The 27309-nt window shown below is 37.2% G+C and overlaps 1 protein-coding gene across 1 annotated transcript; it reads right to left on the bottom strand.

Annotated features, from left to right (window-relative positions):
- si:ch211-157c3.4 (Lipopolysaccharide-induced tumor necrosis factor-alpha factor homolog-like) lies at positions 1–25746 on the bottom strand. Its single transcript, XM_061905888.1, has 5 exons — positions 25599–25746; positions 10384–10427; positions 10223–10312; positions 3443–3629; positions 1–1198 (listed from the first exon to the last, which is right to left on the bottom strand). Exons 2-5 carry the CDS (start codon positions 10421–10423, stop codon positions 1081–1083), a joined length of 435 nt encoding a protein of 144 aa, XP_061761872.1. The 5' UTR covers positions 10424–10427; positions 25599–25746; the 3' UTR covers positions 1–1080.
- Between the last annotated feature and the right edge of the window lie 1563 nt (positions 25747–27309).

Raw genomic sequence — 27309 nt, 5'->3', positions numbered from 1 at the left:
TTTTTCTTTGGTGTATAGTTTATTTTTATTTGACAAATATTGTTCTATAATTATTAATGGAAGACATCACAATTGAGGACTAAGAGAAGAATATATAGAAATATATATGTATAAATATATATATTTGTAACTGTTTGTCAGGCTCCAGAGAAATATCAATAATCTGATTTCTGCAAAATCTAACACAGTGTTGCTATGAAGCAAAGATTTACATGACGCATGTCGCTTGCTTTATGTACAAGATGGAAGAGGATATGGAATATTTCATACGAAACAGCTTACCTACTCCTCACCACGCGCACACAAGTTAGGAAGGAAAGCAAGCAAACACTCTCTTGGTACTTGTCCTCCACATTGGAATAATCACGTGGTAATAAATGTATGTAAATGATAAATGTATGTGCAAACCTTCATGTGTTGCTAGGAATGTCAAGGAGAGGAAATATTCTTACTTCATTACATTGTTACTGTATTAAAGAGTTGCTGTATTACAATATTACTGCATTACACTATTACTGAATGTTACTGTATTGCATTATTACCGTATTACATTGTAACTTCATTACATAGTTACTGTATTACACTATTACTGTATTACAATATTACTGTATTACATTGTTACTGCATCACATTATTACTGCATTACATTATTACTGCATTACAATATTATTGCATTACATAATTACTTTATCACATTATTACATTATTACTGCATTACACTATTATTGTATTATTACTGTATTACAATATTACTGTATTACATTATTAATGCATTACATTATTACTGTATTACACTATTACTGTATTACAATATTACTGCATTACATTATTTATACATTACACTATTACAGCATTACACTATTACTGTATTATGTTATTACTGCATTACAATATTACTGCATTACATTATAACTGCAATACAATATTACTGCATTACACTATTACTGCATTATATTGTTACTGCATTACACTATTACCAATGTTTGCTGGTCCGTAGAAATATGAAGAAGTCACTTTGTGGCGAACAAAGCAGCACTGTGGTCTTTATTTCTACGCCCCTTTTGTCGGCGGCCATCTGTTTCATTTGCAGCATTTCTTCTTCTCCACGTGCAGCAGTCTGTGGCAGCGAGGGCAAAAGTGGTGCACGTCCTTGAAGCTCTTAATCAAAAGCGGGATGAGGCAGCAGCAGCACCACAATCTGCACACACACACACACACACACACACACACACACACACACACACACACACACACACACACACACACACACACACACACACACACACACACACACACACACACACAAGGAAACAACACAGTAAGGCAACTGGTTTGTGCTCAGTCTCTTCACTGTGTGTAGTCTATGGAAGTTTTACTGCGTATCTAAGGCTGTGCGTCTGTAATCCGATTTCCATGTCTGTGTACTAATTTGTATGTGAGTGTGTAATCAGAGTCATGTGCATGTTTTATTTTGTCTGTGTGTAAAAAAAAAAATCTGTCCATATTTTTAATCCGTAAGTGTAAAAAATATGTGTCTGTATTTCAATTTGTGTGTGTAAAAAAAACACAGTTTGTCCATATTTGAATCTGTAAGTGTAAAACATGTGTGTGTCCTTATTTTGATTCATGTAAAAAATCTGCGTGTCTGTATTTTGAATTGTGTGTGTGTGAAAAAAAATCTGTTAGTCCATATTTTATCCTGAGCGCAAAAAATGTGTCTGTATTCTGATTTTTGTGTGTGTGTTAAAAAAAATCTGTCTGTCCATATTTCGATCTGTGTGTGTGTAAAAAATGTGGGTGTCTGTATTTGGTTTGTGTAAAAAAAAAAAATCTGTCTATATTTTGATTTGTGTGTGTAAAAAAAAAGTCTGTATCTTTATTCATGTTTTTGTAAAAATGTGTGTCTGTATTTCGATATGCGTGTGTGAAAAAAAAAACCTGTCTGTCCATATTTCGATCTGTGTGCGTCTGTATTTTGATTTCTGTATGTGTAAAAAAAAATCTTTCTGTATTTTGATTTGTGTGTGTAAAAAAATCTATGTGTCCATATTTTAATCTGTGAGTGTAAAACATGTGTGTGTTTGTATTTTGATTTGTTTGTGTTGCCTGTCCTTATTTTGATCTACATTTGTGTAGAAAAATGTGTGTTTCTGAATTTTGACTTGTGTGTGTAAAAAAAAAATATGTCCGTATGTTGATTTATGTTTTTGTAAAAATGTGTGTGTGTATTTTGATTTGTGTCCGTGCGTAAACAAATATCTCTCTGTCCATATTTCGATTTGTGTGTGTCTGTATTTTGATTTGTGTGTGTGTAAAAAAATATTTTTGTCCAATCTGTGAGTTTTAAAACATGTGTGTGTTTGTATTTCAATTTGTGTGTGTCCTGTTCTTATTTCGATCTGTTTGTGCTAAAAAATTTGGCTGTATTTTGATGAGTGTGTGTAAAAAAATCTATTTGTCCATATTTTAAACTGCGGGTGTAGTACGTGTGTGTCTGTATTTTGATTTGTGTGTGTCCTGTCCTTATTTTGATTTATGTGTGTGTAAAAAATGTGTTTCTGTATTTTGATTTGTGTTTGTAAAAAAATATCCGTATTTTGATTCATGTTTTTGTAAAAATGTGTGTGTGTATTTCGATTTGTGTCTGTGTGTAAAAAAAAAAATTTGGTCTGTCCACCTTTCGATCTGTGTGTGTCTGTATTTTGATTTGTGTATGTGTAAACAAATATATATTTGTCCATATTTTGTGAGTGTAAAACATGTTTGTGTCTGTATTTTGACTTGTGTGTGTGTGAAATTTTTTTTGTCTGTATTTTGTTTTAAGTATGTAAAAAAATGCCTGTATTTTTATTTATGTTTCTGTAAAATGTGTGTCTGTAGTTTGATATGTGTGTGTGGAAAAAAAATCTGTCTGTATTTTTGATTTGTGTGTGAAAAAAAACATGTACGTATTTTTAATCATGTTTTTGTAAAAATGTGTGTGTATGTTTTCCAATTTGTGTAGGTATAAAAACAAATCTGTCTGAATTTTGATTTATGAAAAAATGTGTTAGTCCGTATTTCGATACAAAGATGTGAAAAAAAATATGTCCATATTTCAATCTGTGTGTGCATTAAAAATTGTGTGTATCTGCAAAAAATAAATATGTCCATATTTTGACCTGTGTGTTTAAAGAAATGATTTGTGTGGAGCAGGAACCTCGATTAGCTGTATTTTCACACGTGCTCCGCACAAATCTGAATACACAAACACACAGATCGAATAATGGACGGACGGATTTTATTTTTACACACGCACAAAAATACGTGCCGAAATGCGGACACACAAATTAGGACACGGACACGTAAATCAGATTACAGATGCACGGATTGAGATGGGCATTTGCTGCAATAACACTTGCATACATTCTGCCTAGAAACACTTGTTGAAGTCGACACTCACCCAAGGCAGATGAAGAGTAGAACCATCAACCAGGAGTAGGTCCCTGCTTTGTACTCTACGTTGGTCATCACCTGCTGCTGGCAGCTAGGACAGTTGGCCATGCCGGAAACACGGCCCAGCGTGGTGTCGTAGCTCCTGCCCGTGCCACTGTAGCCTCCAGTCGGGCCTCCGCCTCCACCTGTGTACACTGATGGAAAAGCAGGAGAAGCGATGAGTAAGCAGTCCACGTGTATTCAGTAGCATGAGTACTTTTCATAACAGATACTCATTCCTGGTACCTGTTTTTTCTGGTCCGCAGTTGTTTTTCAAAACATAATAACAGTATTGCACATTTTTTATAACTTTATATAATCTATACAGCACCATATAAGTCAGTGTTTTTCAACCACTGTGCCGCGGCACACTCACGCACCGTGAGATACCATCTGGTGTGCCGTGGGAGATTATGTAATTTCACCTAATTGGGTTAAAAATATTTTCTTGCAAACCAGTAATTATAATCCGCAAATGTGCTGTTGTTGAGTGTCTGAAATACTCTTCCATATCAGTAGGTGGCAGCCGGGAACTAATTGTAGATGTCGGGAACATGGTTTGTCTGATCACAATATGCAGACAACAGCGGGAGGAACTGTGCAAGTAAAAATGTATCTAATGCTTGAACCAAAAAGAAACACAAGGCAACTGCTGCTAATAAATGTTATTGAAGCTTAGGGATGGCTGTGCAAAATGAAGCTAAAACTGAACTGGCTGCAAAGTAAACAAAAACAGATTGCTGGACGACAGCAAAGACTTACAGCGTGTGGAGCAGCGGACGGCGCCCACAAAGTACATCCATACAGGACATGACAATAAACAACAAAATAGGAGCGCAAGACAAGAACTAAAACACTACACACAGAAAAACACCAAAAAACTCCAAGGAATTAGGTCACGGCGTGATGGGACAGGTGATGACAGTACACCTACTTTGAGACAAGAGCTATAGTGGTGCATGCTTTGTTATGGTTTGAATTCATATCTAACAATTGCGAGAACAACTTTTTGTTAATATCGCCTGCTGAGTTTAATTTTTTATTTGTTTCTGCTCGTGGTGTGCCTCGAGATTTTTGCAATGAAAAAAAATGTGCCTTGGCTCAGAAAAGGTTGAAAAACACTGGTATAGGTGACAGTAATGTGGAATATAAATATAACTTCACTTCACATCACATCACGTTCGTATTATTTGTCATGTTGTAGTTCCATTTTGCCACTAGAGGGCGCAGTTTGTAGAAAAACAGGTAGGTTACGGTTTGAGTTAATTTACTCTACTTTTTTCTTCTACTGCCGTCAGTCAGACACATTATTATTTGTCCGTTACAGAACCACAAGCACATATTCTGCTGTTACATTAAATAAACATTTTCCCTGGATGAATTCATATTTGTGTGTGCCTCTTGAGACAACTGGTGAATTTGATGACTACAAAACATGTTTTACCAGCAGCGTAGAGCGTGTTTAGTCCGTCATAATCCACTCTTGTAAAATTTCGTAATATTTAAGACTCCTTCGACGGTTCTGTGAGTAAAATTGATATGTATATTTCTTCTTTTATCATATATATATTTTTTTTACCAGATTGGTTTCTCCACTTTGGCACTCGAGATGAAGCAAAAGACGGAAGTACTCTTGCCTTCTGGACATTGTAGTTCAATTATCTACTACAAAATGACGGTCTTATCTTCTATTTCCGATTTGATTCCTGCCCCCGGTGAACTTAAGAGGCAAGTAAAAAAAGTTAATATTTGACAATTTTCATTTCTGGTTGATTTTCACTTTCGCTTCACTTTTAGATCATATCCAGATGAACACAGAGAGTTTTAAAAACACATATTTGGGGTTAATAAAAATCGCCATCCACACAAGTGTAGTTTCAAAACTGTCTATATCCACACACGAACGCATACATGAACATTTTGTCCAATCAGAAGCCTGAAAACAGAGGTGATATCTTACTTGGTGCAGCATTACACCTCCTATTATGTTTAGTTTGCTATACTAGAAGTACAATCACATGTACATATCTTCAAAACCAGCCTGCATGTACACAGAGCCCAGGCAACATTATTAAAAAGCAAATGCACGTCTGTGCTGCTAAACCCAACACTCATAGAATTATAATCAATCAATCAATCTATCAATGTTCACTCATATCAGTGGTTTTTAACCTTGTTGGAGGTACCGAACCCCACCAGTTTCATACGCGCATTCCCCGAACCTTTCTTTAGTGAAAAATATGTATATATATTTTTTTCAAATTCAAGAAAAAGTCATATATTTTTTTACTGGTGCACAAAATGAACCGTGCATGAACATCACCTTGTTTAAAGAACAAAACCAACACAGTGCTGTCAGGCTTGGACTTGGATTTGATTTACTCCTTCGATGCAGAGAGGATACGGGACGAGCCAAACGAGAGTGTAAGTACATGGTTTATTTGAATACTAAATACAAAAATAATCGAACTAAGGGCGCTCACAAAGAGGTACAAAACTTGGCAACAAAAATACAAACAGGAAAACAAAACACCTGCTCGATGGCATGAAAGACGATAAACTATAAACTTAAACTTGCACTGTGGCAGAACTATGAACAACTAAAACAAAAACACTTACTGTGACCGAAACAAGGAGCATGGATAGCAGGGTGCGTAGCAGGTAATCGTGAAGGCATGAAGCAGAATGCAAATAGCAAAGTTCCCAGAATGATGAACAGAAAGCAAATGACTTATGTACTGGCTGTGGTAATAGAAAACAGGTGTGAGAGGCTGAGGATCGGGGCGCGACTTAAGGGGACCAGGGGGAAACTAATAGGTTGGCATGGAAACAAACAAAACCAGGAAGTGCAAAACGTGACTGAATGTCCAAAATCAAAACATAACATGACAAAACAAAACATGATCCATAGGTGTGACAAGTGTATGAACTCACAACAAATTACACACCTTACACACATTACCATGAATTGATTAACGTGGACCCTGACTTAAACAAGTTGAAAAACTTATTCAGGTGTTACCATTTAGTGGTCAATTGTACGGAATATGTATTCCATCCATTCATTTTCTACCGCTTATTACCTTTGGGGTCGCTGGTGTCTATCTCAGCTACAATCGGGCGGAAGGCGGGATACACCCTGGACAAGTCGCCACCTTATCGCAGGGAATATGTACTGTACTTTGTAAACTGTACTGTTTCATATAATGTATTCTCTTCCTTTGCAATCTGCGAGTAAAAGTTTTAATCGATCAATCAAACAACCCGCAAATAAGATGGGGAATTAGAGGGAACATTGTTTTGAGGTTTCCATAATTTGTCGATAGGGAGAAGTTTTTATTTACACGATAAGTCGGATGTGTCTTTACATCCGTGGCAAAGGCCCCACCGAACCCCTGAGACCGACTCACCGAACCCCTAGTTTTCGATCGAACCCAGGTTAAGAACCACTGACTTATATACTGTAGCCCTAAATCACGAGTGTCTCAAAGGGCTGCACAAGCCACAACGACATCCTCGGCTCAGATCCCACATCAGGGCCAGAAAAAACTCAACCCAATGGGATGGCAATGAGAAACCTGTAACATTCAATAAGAAACTTATAACATGTTCAGCAACATGGTGATGTTACATGTGCAGTGAAGTGTACATTATTTTTTAAAATTAGCACGCACTACCGAGCCAAGGAAACCGTTTTGCATGTTTTAAGGGAATTATAAAGCAATTAATCATCGATATAGGGATATAGTACATGTGTGATTAAGTGTATATTGTCATTAACATGTTGTCTCTTAATGTTGGCGACTTGTCCAGGTTGTACCCTGCCTTCCGCCCGAATGCAGCTGAGATAGGCTGCAGCACCCCCTGCGACCACAAAAGGGACAAGCGGTAGGAAAATGGATGGATGGATTGATGGATCAGTACACACTACAAGGAGGACACTACATCCATCCATCCATCCATTTTGTACCGCTTCTTTGCCCAAGTGTGTGAATGTGAGTGTGAATGTTGTCTGTCTATCTGTGTTGGCCCTGGTGGCGACTTGTCCAGTGTGTACCCCGCCTTCCGCCCGAATGCAGCTGAGATAGGCTCCGTAACCCACCCCCCCCTCCCGCTTTTAATGCGCGAGCACGGTCGCACCCGACTCCATCTACAAAAATGGAAGCAAGACAGTAAGTTAACTTCATGATCTGTCGTTAAACAAGGACTAAAAACATAAGATAATGTTGCACCTTTCTGATGACACAGAGCAAAAAGTCTTGCTTGTCAAAGTTGTTCCATCAGTTGCAGGTTCCGCAGTGATCACATCACATTTGTGCTGGCGGGAGTGTCGCAAATTCCATTTTGATGTGTCTTTTTTATTCATGTTGAGTGAAAATAGCAGAATGTTTACGTTCAAACACACAGTAATTCCCCTTATAGTGTGTTTAAAGCCAGCAAGGCAGTGTCGATGAGCTTGGAAATGACAGCGCTCAACCGTGACGTCGTCACAAGTCTCCGTTTGTGTCGTGTACACACTTACACAAAGCGGAGAGTTTTGGATCTCTATACTTTGGCCAGCGTTTGCAAAAGTCTACGTTTTTAAAGAGAAAAGTATGCGTCCACGTGTGGACAAGAGGCCTAAATGCAGAGATAAGTATGCGTTTATTAAGTATCTGCGTTCATGTGGACATGGCCCTAATCTTCTGCAGTTTTAATTATGTGATTAATAGCAGAAGTGGGTAGTAAAGTAGGTTAACAGTATAGCCAAATTCTGGATTTAGATACATCTTTGTTGAATAGGTTTCTTTTAGCTGGGAAGGAAACAGATAAATGACAAACTGCTAGTTTTGCTACCTTTACACGGATGCCTCCCGGGCGCCAAGTGTTATGATATTCGCCCTATTTGGCGTTTAGCACGTAATGACGTAAACTACGTACGGACGTGAAACATTAGCTTTTTGTCTTGCTAGTTAATGATAACTAACATTAGCTATTGTTCAATGTATATATTATCATATCAACAACATGACTGCAAATTGTTTCTTGTTAGCGTTGTTCATGATAACATAAGCTGGCTGGTGCCTCGTTATATACGTTGGTTTAAAAATGTATTTTTTTGCAAGTCGCAACACCCTATTTAAGTTAGGAGGTAGTAATGATTTATATACTCTTTCTCAATGCACCCATATCCGTCTTCTTGAAATATAACTACATCAGTGAATGCTAAACGCGCTACTCAAAAATAATATTAGGTGTTTATGGGTGTGCTGGACAAATTGATTCACATCTGACTTGCAATTCCATCCATCCATCCATTTTCTACCGCTTATTCCCTTTTGGGTTCTTGCTTATAATAATTCTGATTGATTCGAAACTTCCAAGAAACATTTTTTTTTTTTTGGAACTCAGTTGAAATACACTTTTCCACCACTTGTGGCAGTAATGACAATATCAAACAAACAGAAGAAGTTTAGAGCTACAACAGGTGTCAAAGTCACATTTGGCCCGCCACATTTCTTTAAATGTCCCACAAAAGTCTGGAAAAAATATTAATCAAATATGTACTTCATTTTCTCTTGAAAATGTATCCTTTTATTTTTATTTGGAAAATAAATACATGTTCTGCATGAAATAAAATATTTTTAACTGTTACTTTTTCATAATTGAACAAATCTATTATCATACATTGTGAATTTTTTTTTGTCAAGAAAAAAATCGAACACTAAAATATCTGCTCGACTTACGATTTTAAATGACGTTGTCAGAATTGTTCCTTAAAAAAACAGCAGTGATGTTTTGCCTTTTGTGATAATGCACCATAAAAACAACTGTAGATTTTACAGTTAAAAACGATTCGCTCCGTCGTGAAAAAAACAAATGGTAATGTTTTTCCATTTACAGTAATATGCAGTAAAAAAAAAAGTTCTCTACAATATAAAATACATAAATATAAAAATGCAGTATACTTGATTATTTATTTTTTAATCAGCCTGACCTGAGCCTTGATAATTATATTTGTGATTTCATATCATTTGATAATGTTTATCTGTTTAAACTGTAAGTAGGTTCCATATAATTATTGAATATGATTAAAATCAAGAGTAAGATTACTTGTATTATTTAAGTAGTAAAAAAATGTGGCCTTTGAAGTCAAATAGGGAAAGAACCCCTGTCATATAATAATGTCACATTGTGAGATTCACATCGTTAATTATTTAGATTCATTTTACATGAAAATAGTAGGAAATAACATTATGTGGGTGTTTTTAATTTTAAAAATGGCTTTCATAAACCAAGGGTTATCAAACTCCAGTTCGGGGGCCAATTTCAGCCCACAGCTCGGCACATCGTAAAAATTAGATGATTTGTTTATTATAATATTGTTATTAGTAATGCTGTCAAACAATACATTTTTGAATTGAGTTGAATCGCACTTTTGAATTTGGATTAATCGTGATTAATCACACGTATTACTTGTAGCATAAAATCGCATGCATCATTTCAATTAACTTAAAAAGTTTAATTAATTAAAAAAAGACCACTATACTTGGTCACTAATGTGATTTTTTCACTGGAATACTTAAAAGGTAACGGAGCAAAATCAATTGTGTGATTAATCTGCTTATATACGCAATTAATTCAATATTTTTTGTGATTAATCGGATGAAGTTTGGACAGCCTTGCTATATACTGTAAGTGGTCCATGCAAGAAGTGTATCATAAAAATATTGAACATACACTTTTGTGCAGGTGTAGGTGTGTTTACCTGGCACTGTAGACGCTGACTGCTCGGGTACAGAGGGATTGAAGGGGGTGTGGACATGGTAAACCTTCACTTTGTCCCCTTGACCATCAACTGAAGCAAAGATGAGTGAGTGAGTGAATGAATGAACAGGGCACGACAGTGTTCATGACGACTAAGCTTACTTGGTATGGTGTAGGGAGGAGGGTTCTTCAAATCACTCATGGTGCTGCAACACAAAAGGGGAAAATCACATTTGTGTCATGTCCCTCCCTGCTCCTAGGGGGCGTACAAGCCTGACTCATGCTGTTGTTACTGAACAATTGAACTCACAAACGGTACATATTGAAAATAGACATATACATTGAGTTGTGTTACAACATCCCAAACAAAAAGGTTGAGCAATCAACATCTTTATACAAACAAAAAATGTTCACAAAATAAATAAACGATACATCCATCCATCCTTTTTTCTACCGCATGTCCCTTTTGGGGTCGCGGGAGGTGCTGGAGCCTATCTCAGCTGCATTGGGGCAGAAGGCGGTGTACACCCTGGACAAGTCGCCACCTCAACACAGATAAATCATACAATAGATAACACGATTAAATACAAATGTTTGGACACACTTTCTCATTTCAGTGCGTTTTCTTTATTTTCATGACTATTTACATTGCAGATTGTCACTGAAGGCATCAAAACTATGACACCTGTGAAGTGTTTAAGCTCATCGAGAGAATGCCTAGAGTGTGCAAAGGGTGGCTATTTTGAAGAAAATAGAATGTAAAACAGGTTTTTGGTAAGTTCACCCTTTTTTTGTTAAGTACCTAACCCCACATGTGTTGATTTATAGTTTTGAAGCCTTCAGTGACAATTTACAATGTAAATAGTCATGAAACTAAAGAAAACACATTGAATGAGAAGGTGTGTCCAAAATTTTGGTCTGTCCTTATGCTTGTCTTAAAATGGGCTTATTTAAAACATCTTAAATTCTTTCAATAAAGGTAACAATTGAAGGGCTTTTCTCCTTTTAACGATTTTTTAAGATTTAATTAACAATTTGAAATCATTGAGCCAATGTGAACATTGAAGTTTTACTTTCAGAAATTGACTTGTAGCTGAGATAGGCGCCAGCGCCCCCCGAGACCCCAAAAGGGAATAAGCGGTAGGAATTGGATGGATGGATGGACTTTTATGTATAAAAAATGTAGCCTGCAACATAATAATATTAACAAGCACTTCTAGGTTACTATCTTTTATAAATATACTAACGTTAATCTTTTCCAGCCTGACGGATGCTGCTGCTTCATGATTGTCACTATCCAACCGGGACCGTAAGACCCGATCGGTCCACGCGTGCACCAAGACTAAGTCACTTTTTAACTTGTTTTACGGCAGTTTTGTTTGTAACAATCTTTATAACAGTTACATTTTTGTCACCTGTATTTCAATACCAGTGTCATATAAAATAATATGTACGAAAAAAAGTTATTTAAAAATACAGTGTTTATTTTGAAACCATAAGAATCAGTATATAAATCTGAACGATGTGTTCAGCAGCCTTAAAAGGCAAATAAATCGATGTTTTACTCGTACAGGTACATTGTTGTATTTTTTAACAAATGTTTTAATATATATCTATATCAGTTACGTGCAGTCAGGGGAGGCAGGTGAGGCGGGGCCTCACTCCCATCATGGAAAGAAAAAAATGTAAAAAGAAAAAAAAAATTATATTGTTATATGTATCCAGTGATTATACTATCAAGTTATTTTCCATTGAACTTCACCAGTTTTAAATTATTTTTTATTCAAAATCGCTTAATTTTCACATTTGCCGTTCAAATACTTAGAATTACTTGCGGTGAGTCACAGCCACTTGAGCCTCCCCGTGGATTGTGCAATGACTCGGCTAACTGCTGGCCTGCTGTGCAGTGAGACCGTATTGCTGTATGAATTATATTATACATTTCCATAGTTTAGTTAGCTGAGGTATATAATGTACAGTGTATTTTGTCAACAACTGTATGTGTGTAACGTAGGGGTGCAACGGTACACAAAAATTTTGGTTCGGTACGTACCTCGGTTTAGAGGTCACGGTTCGGTTCATTTTCGGTACAGTAAGAAAACAACAAAATATAAATTTTTTGGTTATTTATTTACCAAATTTGTAAACAATGGCTTTATTATTTTAACATTGGGAACACTATAATGATTCTGCACACGTTAATCCACATTAAACTGTCTCAAGTTGTTGCTTTAAAGAAATAAAATGAAAAAACCTTTCTTCTACATATAAAAAGTGCAACATTAAACAGTTTCAAGTCAACTCATCATGCTTAATTTATTACAGCATTTGGGAAGCCTGTAGTTGACTTTTATTATGTAAATGTATATTTTTTCTCAACATGTGATAGCAGCGACCCTGCCATTCAAAACTAGGCTGCTACATTACTAATAATTAATGTAACTATAGCTGAAAAAATAGTACAATAGCAATAGGAGAGATTATTCATCCCTGAACACCATGGAGTTCAATGAAATAACAGACACGCACGCACGCACGCACGCACGCACACACACACCCACACACACACACACACACACACACACACACACACACACACACACACACACACACACACACACACACACATTCACACACATGCACACGCACGCACACACACGCACACAGCAAAATGAGTTAACATTACGCTTAAAGCTAATTAGCCTTCACCTCAAGCCAGAACTGCGAGCGAGCTGAGCTGCAGTTTAAGTTTCTGGAAGGTCAACGGGCTCATAGTGATGTTTGTAATAGTTATGACTGGGAGGTGTTTTTTACAATTTGGGGAGAGTCCGCTGCTCACCTGCAAAACGAAAATCTGCTCGACGCTGAAGCCCTGACTACATGCGCTCTGAATACGCACTGCTGATTGGCTGTTACATCGCTCTGAAAACGCACTGCTGATTGGCTTTGTATGTAACCAATCAGATGGTTGTGTGGGCGGGACAATGCTTGCTGCTGACACAGAGGCAGAAAGCAGAGCAGCTTGTGAAGACTTTTGCTTACAAACTCGTTCGGTACACCCGTGTGCCGAACCGAAACCCTCGTACCGAAACGGTTCAATACAAATACACGTACCGTTACACCCCTAGTGTAACGTATTTCTTGTGCTGGGCAATCATAAAACGGCTGCGAAGACCCACTATGTGAGGCACCTGTTCTCCGCCGTCCTGATGGTAGAGGGCGCTAGTGATCCCAGGGATAATTCTTGCACTACTCGGTTAGGCCTGGGGACATCTGAAGCCAGTATGTTTTAAAGTTGTCGTTTGCCTGCATATCGTAAAAACAACCGTGCAACATTTTACAACTAATTGTAAACTTATAGTTGCCGACCATCAGGGCCGAGTTGCAACGAAAGAGTGTGTCGATGTTGAGATATTAAGCCGAGTTGGTAAGTGAATTTGTTTGCTAATAGTAGCTACGAGCCGTACCCATGTATTTTGTATGGGCGGTTAGCATCGAGTTTTAATCCCGTTTCCTCCAATGTTTCTGATCCGATTGAATTCATATTTATGTTGAGTCTTTATTTTGGGTACTTATATATGGTGTAGCTGAGATAGGTGCCAGCGGCCCCCGCGACCCCGAAAGGGAATAAGCGGTAGAAAATGGATGGATGGATATATGGTGACCAAGTATTGTGGCGTTTTAAGGCTATCTGCATTTTTTATGCTACAGTAAAGACAATGAATGATCACGGCCGCTGGAGCGCGGTTACAACTGTCATAGTGACAAAACTGTGTACTGAAGTGTTTGTCATTTTGTACATACATGTGATTTAATATTGTTAATTTTAGCAGTATTATCGCTAATAATGATGATAATAAGTGTAATTTATTTATACTATGCTATACTAGCTAAAGTACCTGCTACATTAAGTTAAAGTACCAATGATTGTCACGCACACACCAGGTGTGGTGAAATTTGTCCTCTGCATTTGACCCATCCCCTTGTTCACCCCCTGGGAGGTGAGGAGAGCAGTGAGCAGCAGCGTCCGGTAATAATTTTTGGTGATTTAACCCCCAATTCCAACCCTCGATGCTGAGTGCCAAGCAGGGAAGAATGCTGGTATGAGCTTTTAAACATAACTCGTTAACTGCTGCCAATCAAATGGTGAACAAGATACTCTATAGGGTTCATATGTTTATAAATCTGACTGTGATGAAGTCGGTGCCTCACCAGCCATGAACCTCACCGCACGTCACTGATCTATATGTATACATATATATACATAGATATATATATGTCTATGTATATATATATATATATATATATGTATATGTATGTATATATGTATGTATATACTGTAAATATATATAAGTATATGTATGTATATATGTATATGTATGTATGTGTGTATATATATATATATATATATATATATATACACATATACATATATATATATGTATATATATATATATATATATATATGTATATATATATATATATATATATATATATATATGTATATATATATATATAGCAGCAGCTTTATTAAAGTTATTAAGCAATGGCACAAACATTCAAGTCATTTCCGAAACATAAATTGCAAGATTGTCGGAGACATTTTAAGTGTCAAATAAAAATGAGCTGCATGATAGGAAATCAAATAGTATTCGTCCTTCACTATGTGGTATGTTACTAAGGTTATGAAATGTTCTTAATTTTCTAGCAAGTGACTTTTCAAATGATGCTACATATTAGCAGTAATGCTACTTTTTATAGCAACGCTTTTTCCCCCCACACTTGACAAATTACGGTTGTCTGTTCGACATATTCCCACTTGAAGCCGAACCACCGCCAGACGATGGAAACCTTGCTGTTTTTATTGGGAATTAAGTCTTCCTTCATTTGTTACCAGATCCGCACCATCTTTCTCTCGTACGGCTACGTTAGCAGCACACAGCTAAAAGTCCTGCGTGAGAACGTATACTGGAATATTACGATAAGTCATTTTCTATATCGCACAGAGACAAACCCGCGATATATTTTATATATCGATATATCGCCCAGCCCTAATATATATATATGTATGTATATATATGCATATATATATAGCTATGTATATAGCTATATATATATATATATATATGCATATATATATAGCTATGTATATAGCTATATATATATATATATATATATATATATATATATATATATATATATATATATTATTGCTTTATTTATTTTCCAATGATACTGTACTTAGTCTTTGATTTATTTTGTACTATTTACCAGTTTGTCTATTATTTGTGCTATTCATTTTTGAAGTTGTTCTTGTTTTATTATATCAATTGATTGACCACAGCTGTGACTATTTAAGTGCATCGCTTCCTGTTGAAAATTGCACACTGACAAAGACTTTGTTGGAACCGATCTGTTTGGTTGCGCAGTTTATATTAAAATTATTAGAAGGACACGAGTGTGGCTGACATTGCTTTTTCTTTTAGTACACTTTCTGCGGTGCACCTCTTTATTTTTGTTTTATTATTTTTTTTTTTTTTTGGGGAAAGTGCGTGTTTTTGCTGTATTTTGTACCACTAGTTTTTTTTTACATGAAATACATCAATTGACAATAATGACAATTTAAAAGTATAATTTTTGTTAGGCTGCATATATAGGTAGGTCTAGGTTACAGTAAGTGCCTCGTTGAAAAAAAAAATAACATTAAAAAAAAGCTACATTTTTAATACATAAATGTCGATTTCTGAAAGTACAATTCAAGTTTCACATTGGTTCAATGATTTCAAATTATTAATTAAATCCTGGAAAACGGTTAAATGTAGAAATGCCCTTAAATTATTATTTTTATTGGACAAATTTAAGCTGTTTTATATAAGCCCATTTTTCTAAATACATAAATATATTTTTTTAATATAATTAATTTTTTAAAATCCTATTATATTGTCTCTGACTTTACTTTATCAACACTTTTTGTTTATATAAAGATATTGATTGCTCAGTCTTTTTGTTATTATAATCCATTGAATTACCTGTGTTTATCTGTATATTTTCAATACGTGTTGTTTGTGTTTCATACAAAACAAGAAACTAGGCGATGGGAGTCAATGGCGACACGTGTGTCATTTATTGCAATGACAGAAGAGTGAAAGTGGTTAAAATTGTGGCGATAAAACGCACTGATTTTTAAAAATCCATCCCTTGTTCGTTTTTATATACTTGTTTCCGTTTACTTTTAGGTAAGCTATTCTTTTTATACAAAGCATTACAAAAACATTCAGAAAGTGACGTAGCAGAAGCTCTGTGGTAAACTCTTACAAGTCCAGGAAGTGATGTAATCTTTGCGCATGTGAATATTTGCTGGTGCAAGAAGGGGGTGGTGGTGTCGGCTGTGGCCCTGCTTGCTATCTTATTGTTTTGTGTTTGGGTGTGGTGCTCATCCAACTATTCATGCATACACCCAACAGGAAGTGCTCATGTTTAATTTGCTTAAAAACAAAACAATAACTAGCAGTATGAAACTTAGGGTTAGTGCTCGTGTGTGTTAAAGGTCATCAAAGTACCACAAAGTATGTCTTTATTACACAAAAACTACTTCAAAACAACAATCTGGGCTTGGCTAACACACTGCAAAAAGTATTAGTTTAATAACTAATTTTATACGTTACACATATTTTGCTTAATGGGCCATTTATTATTATTGTCATAGTAACTGTATGTTTATATTGTGGCGGGCACTAGGCCCATGCTCACAGTCAGCAGAATGGGTGTGCTTTATGTCTTATTGGACACACTTAAAAGTGCATATTGTGTTGCATTGTTTTCTTCTCTTGTTGTCAGTCTTACAATAAAGACCTGAAAGAAACAACGCTGTGTTTTTTGCATTTGCGTTTCTTGCAGAATTAAGAACATTTGCCACAATGTTTCACGCAGAAGAGGAGATTTTGTCTTCATTGGCCATGTCGCCCCAACTCCAGCAACCTGCATTCCCCGCTGGGACAAAGCTTCCGGAGTTCTGGCACAGCGACCCGGCATCATGGTTCCAGCACATCGAGGCTCTCTTCCACCTGCGAGGAATCGTCGGCGACGACTCCCGGTATCACTTGGTCGTAACAGCCCTCGACCAGGCGACCACTTGTGGAGCGAACCCCTACACAGAGCGGCAAGTACGCCGCCCTCAAGAATCTTCTGCTTCAGAGATTAACTCTAATTGACGCTGAGAGGGCAGATAGACTTCTTTCCCTGCCGGGTTTGGGCATTAGCACCGCCGTGGATTTAAAGGACAGTATGCTGTCCCTGCTGGGCTCCGAGGAGAGCGGGTTCATCTTACCGCATCTTTCTTGCGGCAGCTTCCACCTGCGGCCCGTGCGGTGATAGCTAACTCCACTTCTCTGGCCTCCAGCGATTACCGGGGCTTTGCTGAAGAAGCTGACCGGGTGTTTCTGGCTTTCAGATGGTTTTGCTGGTAAGGCAAACCCTGTGGCTGACCGTACTCGTGTTCCCAGTGCAGCTCGGTTTAGATTTTTCGAGAATGGCCGCTGACCAGCCCGACGACCCCGGCATCCGCGCACTCAAAACTGAGGGTACGGCGCTCTTGCTGAAAGAGGTGGTGGTTCAGGATGGCGGTACCGCCCTCCTCTGCGATGTGTCCACTGGCCGCCCTCGGCCGGTTGTTCGGTAGACTGGCGCCGCCAGGTTTTTGATGCAATACACTCCCTGTCGCACCCTGGTGTTCGGGCTTCCGTCAAGTTGGGTTGTGCCGGATGTCGGCGGGCGCAGGGAATGCGTTTCTCTGCAGGTGAAGAAATACTGTCGGGCCAAGTCCCCCGCTGAGGTCACCCTCCAAAATCTGTTAGGGTTGAATGTTTTTCGCCTCCACCGAGCCCTGATATTTGTTCTTCCCCACAGGGTACACCTGCTCCCTCGCGGGATGGACATTGTACCCGTTACGGCAGGCGAGTGAGGCCCCCTGAAATGTTTTGCCCCATAACTTGCTGTCTGGGTGTTCGGGGGGGCTGATTGGCGGCCACTAGGACCATGCTCACACTCAGCAGAATGGGTGTGGTTTATGTCTTCTTGGACACACTTAATAGTGCATATTGTGTTGCATTGCTTTCTTCTCTTGTTGGCAGTCTTTCAATAAAGACCTGAAAGAAACAACGCTGTGTTTCTTGCATTTGCCACAATATATATATATATATATATATATATATATATATATATATATATGTATATATATATATATATATATATATATATATATATATATATATTTTAACTAACTAGTCATCAACTATCTCAACAGATTATGAAGTGCTAATTAACAATGACCTCATTTAGAAAAATGTATTTATACTGTAACTGTGCCGCTCATTAAGATAATAATAATAATCATTGAACTTTGGTTAATTTCAAAGTAATATAATGTTTTATGAAAATAGCAACAAAAAAACAAACACCAAAGCTAAATAACTTTGCAATTGTATTTTATGTTTTATTGTATTTGTATCATATTGATACATATATGGTTAATACATTTCTTTTTTATATATATATAATCCATTTTTATTATATGATATATGTAATGTGTTACATTTTATTTCTAAAAGTGTTTAGCTATTGTGTTGGATAACATTTTATACATTTATTTAATTCTATTTTTCTCAAGGAAAATGCTAAATACATGCAATATGTTATTTTTATTGACGTACTCCTGGTTCTTTCCAGTTAAAATAATGTTAGCTATTTAGTTGATCATCAAGCATGCACACACTTTCTCAGCAAATAATAATGTGTAATATTATTATGTCTGTGTGGTTGATTATTCCTGAAGTATTGGAAATATTTTAGGAAAATGCATCTCACATTCCAAGCTTGACAAATCTTGACAAAAGTGAAAACAGTAAACATCTAATGCATGATACACACGGTCCATACTATATACTGTACACAGAGTGTCCAGTTTAGCTTTTCGAAAACAAACCATTTGCAGAAAATGTAAATAATTTTAGCACACCTCTTAAATGACACATTATATGAGATATTATATATACTTTGTCACTTGAGTAATCAGTGGGTCATTTTTATATCATGAGGCAACATAACTGCTGGAATTAAAACATTGCAAAAAAACAAATATTTTACATTATTTACTTCACTTAATGAGGATTTTGGCTGATTTTTGTTGTACAACACAAAACAATTATTATACACATTTTTAGTGTGATTGTTTTTTAATTTTTTATTTATATATTTATTTTAGATTGATATTCTATTGTATTTAATATTGTGTATTGTCACGTTTTTATAATTGTATTATACCCTTTTTATGCTATCTTTATTTCATTCATTGCATTTATTTTCAAGCGTTTGTGTTGTTTTATTAGGGCCATATAAAAACCTCACTGGATACACAATTTGTGTTGTTTTGTCTCTCATGTGCATAAATAAGGGATGATAAATAACATCCAGGCACAACAATCCTCTCTCTACTTCCTGTTTTGTTTTACCAAGCAGACAATTGACGGTCACGTGACCTCTACAATGGCTGACCCAAAACAAGAAAAACTTGTCCAAAAGTTGCATTACAATCACTGTACTCTTTTTTGTACAACATCAAAACACAAACATTCAAACACACACACAGTCGCGCGTTGCCTAGCACACTTTCACCCATGCTCTTACTGTAATTGTGTGTGTCAAGCTTTATTGATCATAACCTGACAGATGATGATTTACTGTCATAGTTTCTGTCGCTCTACCTGTCACATACACACTCGCGCACGCACATACAAACACACACATGGGAATGTGGCCTCGCTGCATGCTTGGCGTCAGTCACAGATGAACGGGCGTGTCGAGAAAAATGCCAATGACTCAAGTGTGCTTGTTTATAGCTCTGTGTAATTCATCTGACTATGTGGTGCGTGTTGAAAAGAAAAAGTAAGTAGAATATTGTCAGACATCATGGAACAATATATGAAGTAACTGTACGAATACAATTTCACCTCCGGAATCAAATTCAAATGAGAAAAGGTTCCTTTTGCTGATATATCGACATTTAAATCACGTTTGTTGCTGAACCTGGATGGCAAGTGGACGTAGCCTCCTCCTGCTCCATCACCGATAAGCGAAATAATGTCAAATTTCCCTAATCTTTCTCACTGGTGCGCGGCGGTAGTGCTGGTCCTGTTTTAAATATTTACCTTTATTTTGCACTAAAAAAATACATTCCGTCCCTTGAATTTGTTTTAAAACAAAAGATGCATCAAATACATTTAAGTGTCATTCAAAAAAGTATAAAAAAATATTTTAAAAAGTGAAAACAATGTTGTAATGTGGGTGGGGTCTTTAAAATGTTTTCTACTTGGGGCCCTAAATTAGCCAGGGCTGGGATGACAAAGGTGCACGCACACACAGACACACACACACACACACACACACACACACACACACACACACACACACACACACACACACACACACACAAACACACACACCTCATCAGGTCTTTCTCTCTTTGTGAAAGACAACTCTTGACATCTTTTAATGCTACATGTTTCCCAAACGTATATTTTACATGAGAAAAAACACAAACACCACACAGAAAAAAAGTATCGGTACTACGATATGATGGTATACATAAAAAATACTGGACAGTGGCCTAGTGGGTAGAGTGTCCGCCCTGAGATCGGTAGGTTGTAAGTTCAAATCCCGGCCGAATCATACCAAACACTATAAAAATGGGACCCATTACCTCCCTGCTTGGCACTCAGTTAAATCACCATAAATGATTACCGGGCGTGGCACCGCTACTGCTCACTGCTCCCCTCACCTCCCAGGGGGTGATCAAGGGTGATTGGTCAAATGCAGGGTAACATTTTGCCACATCTAGTATGTGTGTAACAATCATTGATACTTTAACTTTAAAATCGGTTCACATTTCAACTTTGATTCTTATACATCCCGATTTCAAATCGATTCGTAATTTTCCAAAATCGAGAAAAAAACAATTCTTTACAATCAATTTCTAAAAATATGTTTTAATGGCATCTCCCTGCAACCACATGTGCTTTCCTAATCTGTAACCCTGTTTTTAAAAAGTTCCATGATATTTATTTTACCAAACAATACATTGCGAGAATCGTGTTGAATCTATTCTGAATCGAGTTGTCAACACGGGAATTGTTATTATATCGAAGGATCCACACTCCCAATATAGACTTTAAGCAAAGGTGACTTCTGCCATGAAAACAGAATTGTTGCATGCATGCGTGGATGAATGAACCAGGAAACATTATTCACAGTAATTAAATAATATTGTAAGAGCAAAGAAGTGAAATTGGATTAATTCCAGGGACACACTAATTACAGGCCATCTAAAATGTCCTCCAAGAACCAAGATCCTCCTCAATGGACATTTGTGTTTTGCAGTGTAGAAATGTTTAACTCTGACAAAAGAACTAATGTCTACTCCGGAGGACATTGGTTATTATAGGATGTGTGTGTGTGTGTGTGTGTGTGTGTGTGATTGACAGCTGCATGGTTGTCATCACAGCTCATCCTGGCTAACTGGTCATGGCATTACTTGCTTGCAAAAGCAAGCGGCGTGACATGTATTTGTTATTTCCAAAAATGGAGTTTGAGATCCGTGTTTCTTAACCATAAGGCCGGGCCGCCAACAGGGCGGCCAAAAAATATTATTTTTTCCACTGTAATACGCCTTTTCAATGACAATATCAAACAAACAGAAGAAGTCTGGCGCTAAAGTCATAGAGAAGTTTCTTAAGCGCAAAAATTATGACTAAAGTGGGGATTTTTATTTGTGCTTTAATTTTATTGACTGTTTATTTAAGAAACATATACATGATTCATTTAGTGTAATTCATTTTAGAAAAAACATAATTGTATGGAAAAAAAAAAGTTTTTCCAATCAGCCTGACCCAAACCTAATATTTATGTGTTAAATAAATAGATATAATTACTTTATTTCATTCACCGTTTTTTTAAGAGACATATTCAATCCAGATAGACGGATAACACTCACACTTACACACACAGAAAGATACCGAGCCCCGGATCAAACCCAGGACCTTCGAATTGTACGGCACACGCACTAATCCCTGTTCCACCGTCAGGTGGCGACTTGTCCAGGGTGTAGCCCGCCTTCCGCCTGAATGCAGCTGAGATAACCTCCAGCACCCCAACCTCCCCCACCCCCCCCCCCCCCCCCACCCTCACCCCGCGACCCGGAAAGGACATGCACTTCTAGACATGCACTTCTTTGTTAAGGCTGAAATAATTGAAAATTATAAAATATAGTAACAATTACTCTCATCTCATTGATTTTTTTTTTAACGTTGATGTTTCAGGCAATCTTATTTTCAGTGAAGATACAGGATAGGCAAATATTAGCTTTGGCTTCAGCCTATTCCTTTTTTGATCATTCTTTTTCTTTTCTTTTGTGTGTAAATGTGTATGATTGTTTACGTATAACCTGTACTGTAGAACTTATCACACAAAATGGTTGATTGATTTGATTGATTATATGACCGAAACAACTTAATTCATTCATTCATTCAAAGGGACAAGCGGTACAAAGGGGATGGATGCATAATTGTATGTAAAAATGTTTTTTCCCAATCAGCCTGACCTACGCCTAAGGATTATGTGTTAAATAAATAGATATAATTACTTTATTTTATCGACCATTTATTTAAGAAACGTATTTATTATTAATTTAATTACATTTATTTTAGAAAAAACATAATTGTATATAAACTTTTTTCCCCAGTCAGCCTGACTTTGACCTAAAGTTTATGTGTTAGATAAAGAGATAATATACATAGATTTATTTTATTGACCAATTATTTAAGAAACATATTCATGATTAATTTTGTTTAATTTATTTTAGAAAAAAAAAAAAGTATGTTAAAATGTTTTTCCCAATCTGCCTGACCTAAGCCTAAGACTCATTTTAAATAAATAGATAAAATTACTTTATTTTACTGACGTTTCGTTTAAGAAACATATTCATGATTCATTTATTTTAATTTACTTTAGAAAAAACATAATTGTATTTTCTCAATCAGCTTGACCTCTAAGCCAAAGGTTTATGTGTTAAATAAATAGATGTAGTTACTTTATTTTATTGACCGCTTATTTAAGAAACATATTCATTATTAATTTACTTTAATTAATTTTAGACAAAACATAATTGTATGTAAAAAAAAAAACCCAAAAAAACAAAACAACAATTCCAATCAGCCTGACCCAAGCCTAAGGTTTATGTGTTAAATAAATAGATATAATTACTGAATATGATTAAAATCAAGAGTAAAATTTGTAATTCAAAGTTTTTCAAAAATATTTCAGAGGGCCCCGAGGCCAAAAAGGTGAAGAAGCTGTGTTCCAGATGATTTGTTCCATATAGTTGTGTGACACAGATGAAGTATTTGCTGCTTACTAACAATGAGGGTCCCAGCACGAGTAAGGACGAGGGAGAAGGATCTGCTGAGACTTTGCGAGAAGAAAAAAATGAAGTTACGGTAAAGATGTCAACGTTTAGCCAAAGAGTTGGAAAGAACCCTGAAAAAAGTCCTAAAAGTGTTATGAAAATGTCTCCCAATCAGGTTCGTCTGCATTCTGCGGTGTGGACAAGTGACAACCCACAGCTGGCCACCTGCGTCATGTCGTACACACCCACAGACATCACACCCGAGCCCAAGGTGTGGTCGGCGTGTGTGCGACATCATTGCCGGTCCGACCTGCTCAGGTGAAGAATGTTCACCGTCTACCTTCCTTTTTTAATGAGCTCACAAGGGAAGAGCAGCAATTAACGCATTGTTCTGTTATCACGCACGTCAATCGCACTATTGATCCCAACAGTAACCACAACAAGCGCCACGGCCTAAAAAAGCACAATGTGTATAAATAATTTCACCCTAAACTCATTCCTAGCCCCTTCCTGCTCCGTCACTGTTATGAATACAGTAGTGGGTTTCCCTTGACATTGTCACCGTTACTCCACTGGTCTTGTAGGCAACTTTCTTTAATTACTCTGTGTTCAATGTATTATTTTGCCTCTAAAATGACTCCAAAACCTCAATTTATTCCAATTCAAGTTTGAGTCAAAAAGCAGAAAAATTGCTTAACACAAATAAATGATGAAAAAATAATGTTGTGAGGGTGGGAGAGCCTAGAAATATTCTGCCTAAGGCCCACATTGGATCAGAGCCCAATTAAGAAAACTAACTGGTGTAAATATTTTTTAAATAACCATTCTACCCTATATAGATAAATAACAATGAAGTAAAACGTAGTTTTTCCTTTTAATAATACTTAACATCTTACTAATACAACCACTGAATGAGCACACCTTCAAAACTTCATTCGTGTAGAATATTGACTTTATTTATTTATGTATTGAGTCAAACAATTTGTTTAAATTGGCAATCAAATAACAAGTTAGCATACAATTGTCAACATGTATTTATTTATTGCAAATTATTTTAGTTTTTTTCGTTTTTACTTTTGTAGTCGTATGTGGAAATGGCGCCGCTGAAGTGGTTGCATCAGCTACGTGCTCTTTTTTAATGTCTTGTATGTCCTTTGATGGTCCTTCCTGTTTTCGTGTGTTTTTTAGCCCTCATTTTTCTCAAAAAGGTTCATTAGGTCTTCTTATTTATGTACTTTTTCCAATTTTCTTGTAATCAGACCAACATTGCGTATTCAAGTGTGAGCTAAATTGGTCACAAGTTTAATATAACGTTGACATTTCCCCCCCCAAAAATGACGTTTTTCTCTGCATCTACTGTACATGCATGATCCTAGCTAAATTCCAATTGAAAACACCCTGCTACAATATTTTTAACACTTATTTTATTTATGTAAAACATTTTCTGTACTTTTTTTAATCCAACTTGAAATTAATCTGATTGTACTGAAAATTAATTGTTTAATAGCTGATTTTTTTAAGTACATTTAGGGCAAACTTGTTATTGTGTTCTTATCAGTGACAGAGCAGAAAGAGGCTAGGAATATATTTCAAATTTTATAGTATAATTCTTTGACATTTTATCCTCATGGACTGAAGGCGTAGTTACTGGGTAGTAAATGAAGCGTACAATGTATTTTATGAGTACTTACAGAGCATATCATGAATTTTATGCTGCATAGCTTAGTTTCATTTTGCAAGAACACACTTTCTGTCAGCCATTTGCCATTTGGAGGCTTTTTTGGCAAGAAAATAACCCATCGCACAAATGTCAATCGCAGAGGATGCCGGCTCCCGGAAGGGTATAAAACAAGTAAAACAGCACATTTATCCGTCTCCATATTTAAATATGAGAAGGTTGCCATAACAACAGCGGGAGTCTCACCTGGTCCAGGTGTCGGTGTCGTGAAGAGAGGTGTGCGCGAGCTGCTATCGCGACTGCTGTACAGTCCAGGCACGTTGCCACTGTCAGCGTCAGCTCCTCTCACCTGTACTCATCCTTGCCCTGAACACGCCCTCAAGCTCCGCCTCCTCCGCCATGACAGGAATATGTCCGAGGCGCTCATTTGTTAGGCGTAGCTTTTGGAGAATTCTCTCGGCCTTCTCCTCCACTTTGTTCTTTGTTTCTCGGAGATTATTGAAGGAGAGCGCATATGTGTCACCCTTCCTTTGGAGAGGGAGTTCAACCTGTTTGACTTCTGCTGACTTCTGTGCTTTCAAAGGCAACGTTTGGTGTACGGGCCCTAAAAAGAGATCTTAGGGGCCTCTGACTAATTGTCTTTAAGACAGTGGTTCTTAACCTGGGTTCGATCGAACCCTAGGGGTTCGGTGATTCAGTCTCAGGGGTTCGACGGAGCCTCTGCCACGGAGGTCAAGACACACCCGACTCATCGTGTAAATAAAAACCTCCCCCTATCGGCTTTATGGATACAGCAAAAACAGAAGTCAGACTGATTTGCATGTGTGTAATTTGTTGTGAGTTCATGCACTGTGTTGGTTTTATTCTTTGAACAAGGTGATGTTGATGCACGGTTCATTTTGTGCACCAGTAAAAAAAAAACATAACTTTGATTTGAATTTGAAAAAAAAAAAAAAAAATGTTCACAAAAGAAGGGTTTGGTGAATGCTCATATGGAACTGGTGGGGTTCGGTATCTCCAACAATGTTAAGAACCACTGCTTTAAGACTTTAAGCTTCTCATAAACATGGTCAACTCAACATCAACAGGATATCGGCGATAAGAGCCAAGATAAGCGTCCACTGTAGTAGACATATGTGTTGGCATGAAACAACCGACATTTTTGAATGCTAACAAACTATATTGACCAAAAACAAAGGATGCTGCTTCTTAGGAGGATATAAGTTGCGGAACCCTTGAAAAAGAAGAGTTTAAGGAGTGTCATTGGCCAAAAGGAAAAAAGGAAGAGGTGCGGTTTGAACATGAAGCATAGCTGTCAACGTGATATTAAGAAAAATATCCTCTACATGACAGCAGCGTATCAACAATGACCTTAGCTATTGTTTCCTTGAGTGCTGTTATTGCTTCGTTTGCAGTAAACACAGTCCGCTCTAGCATTTGGAATTTGTCATGCAGTAAAAGGGATCCACACTGCCGGTTCTGTAGAAAAGTATGCAGTGTAGAGATATGAAACAATTGGGGTGGCCTAAGAGTTTGGCCTCAGTAACGAGTAGGCGGTCCTAAACAGCTGAGAAGGACTACAAGAGGTTATGACCTGGCTTTGGCACCTTCTCCCGGGCCGAAGGATGGCGGTGGTGAGTGATGGATCAAGGAAGACGTCGCTTACATTCAAACCAGTGTGGGTGGCACTGGGAGCAGGTGGGTAAAGTGTCTTGCCCAAGGACACAACGGCAGTGACTAGGATGGCGGAAGCGGGAATCGAACCTGCAACCCTCAAGTTGCTGGCACGGCCGCTCTACCAACCGAGCAAAACCGCAAAATATATTGCACCAGTTTGATATGATATCATCTCAATTCGCCATGTTCTTGGTACTTAAACTGACTCCACCGTGACCATGTAAAGGCAGGTTTGTGTATGCATTTGAGAAACTAAAAGTCCTTAGGTTTAGGCCATAAC

This window comes from Nerophis ophidion, linkage group LG07 (assembly GCF_033978795.1).
Source record: "Nerophis ophidion isolate RoL-2023_Sa linkage group LG07, RoL_Noph_v1.0, whole genome shotgun sequence".
In the NCBI taxonomy this organism is placed as follows: Eukaryota; Metazoa; Chordata; class Actinopteri; order Syngnathiformes; family Syngnathidae; genus Nerophis; species Nerophis ophidion.
This window is presented reverse-complemented; position numbering and strand designations above follow the sequence as displayed.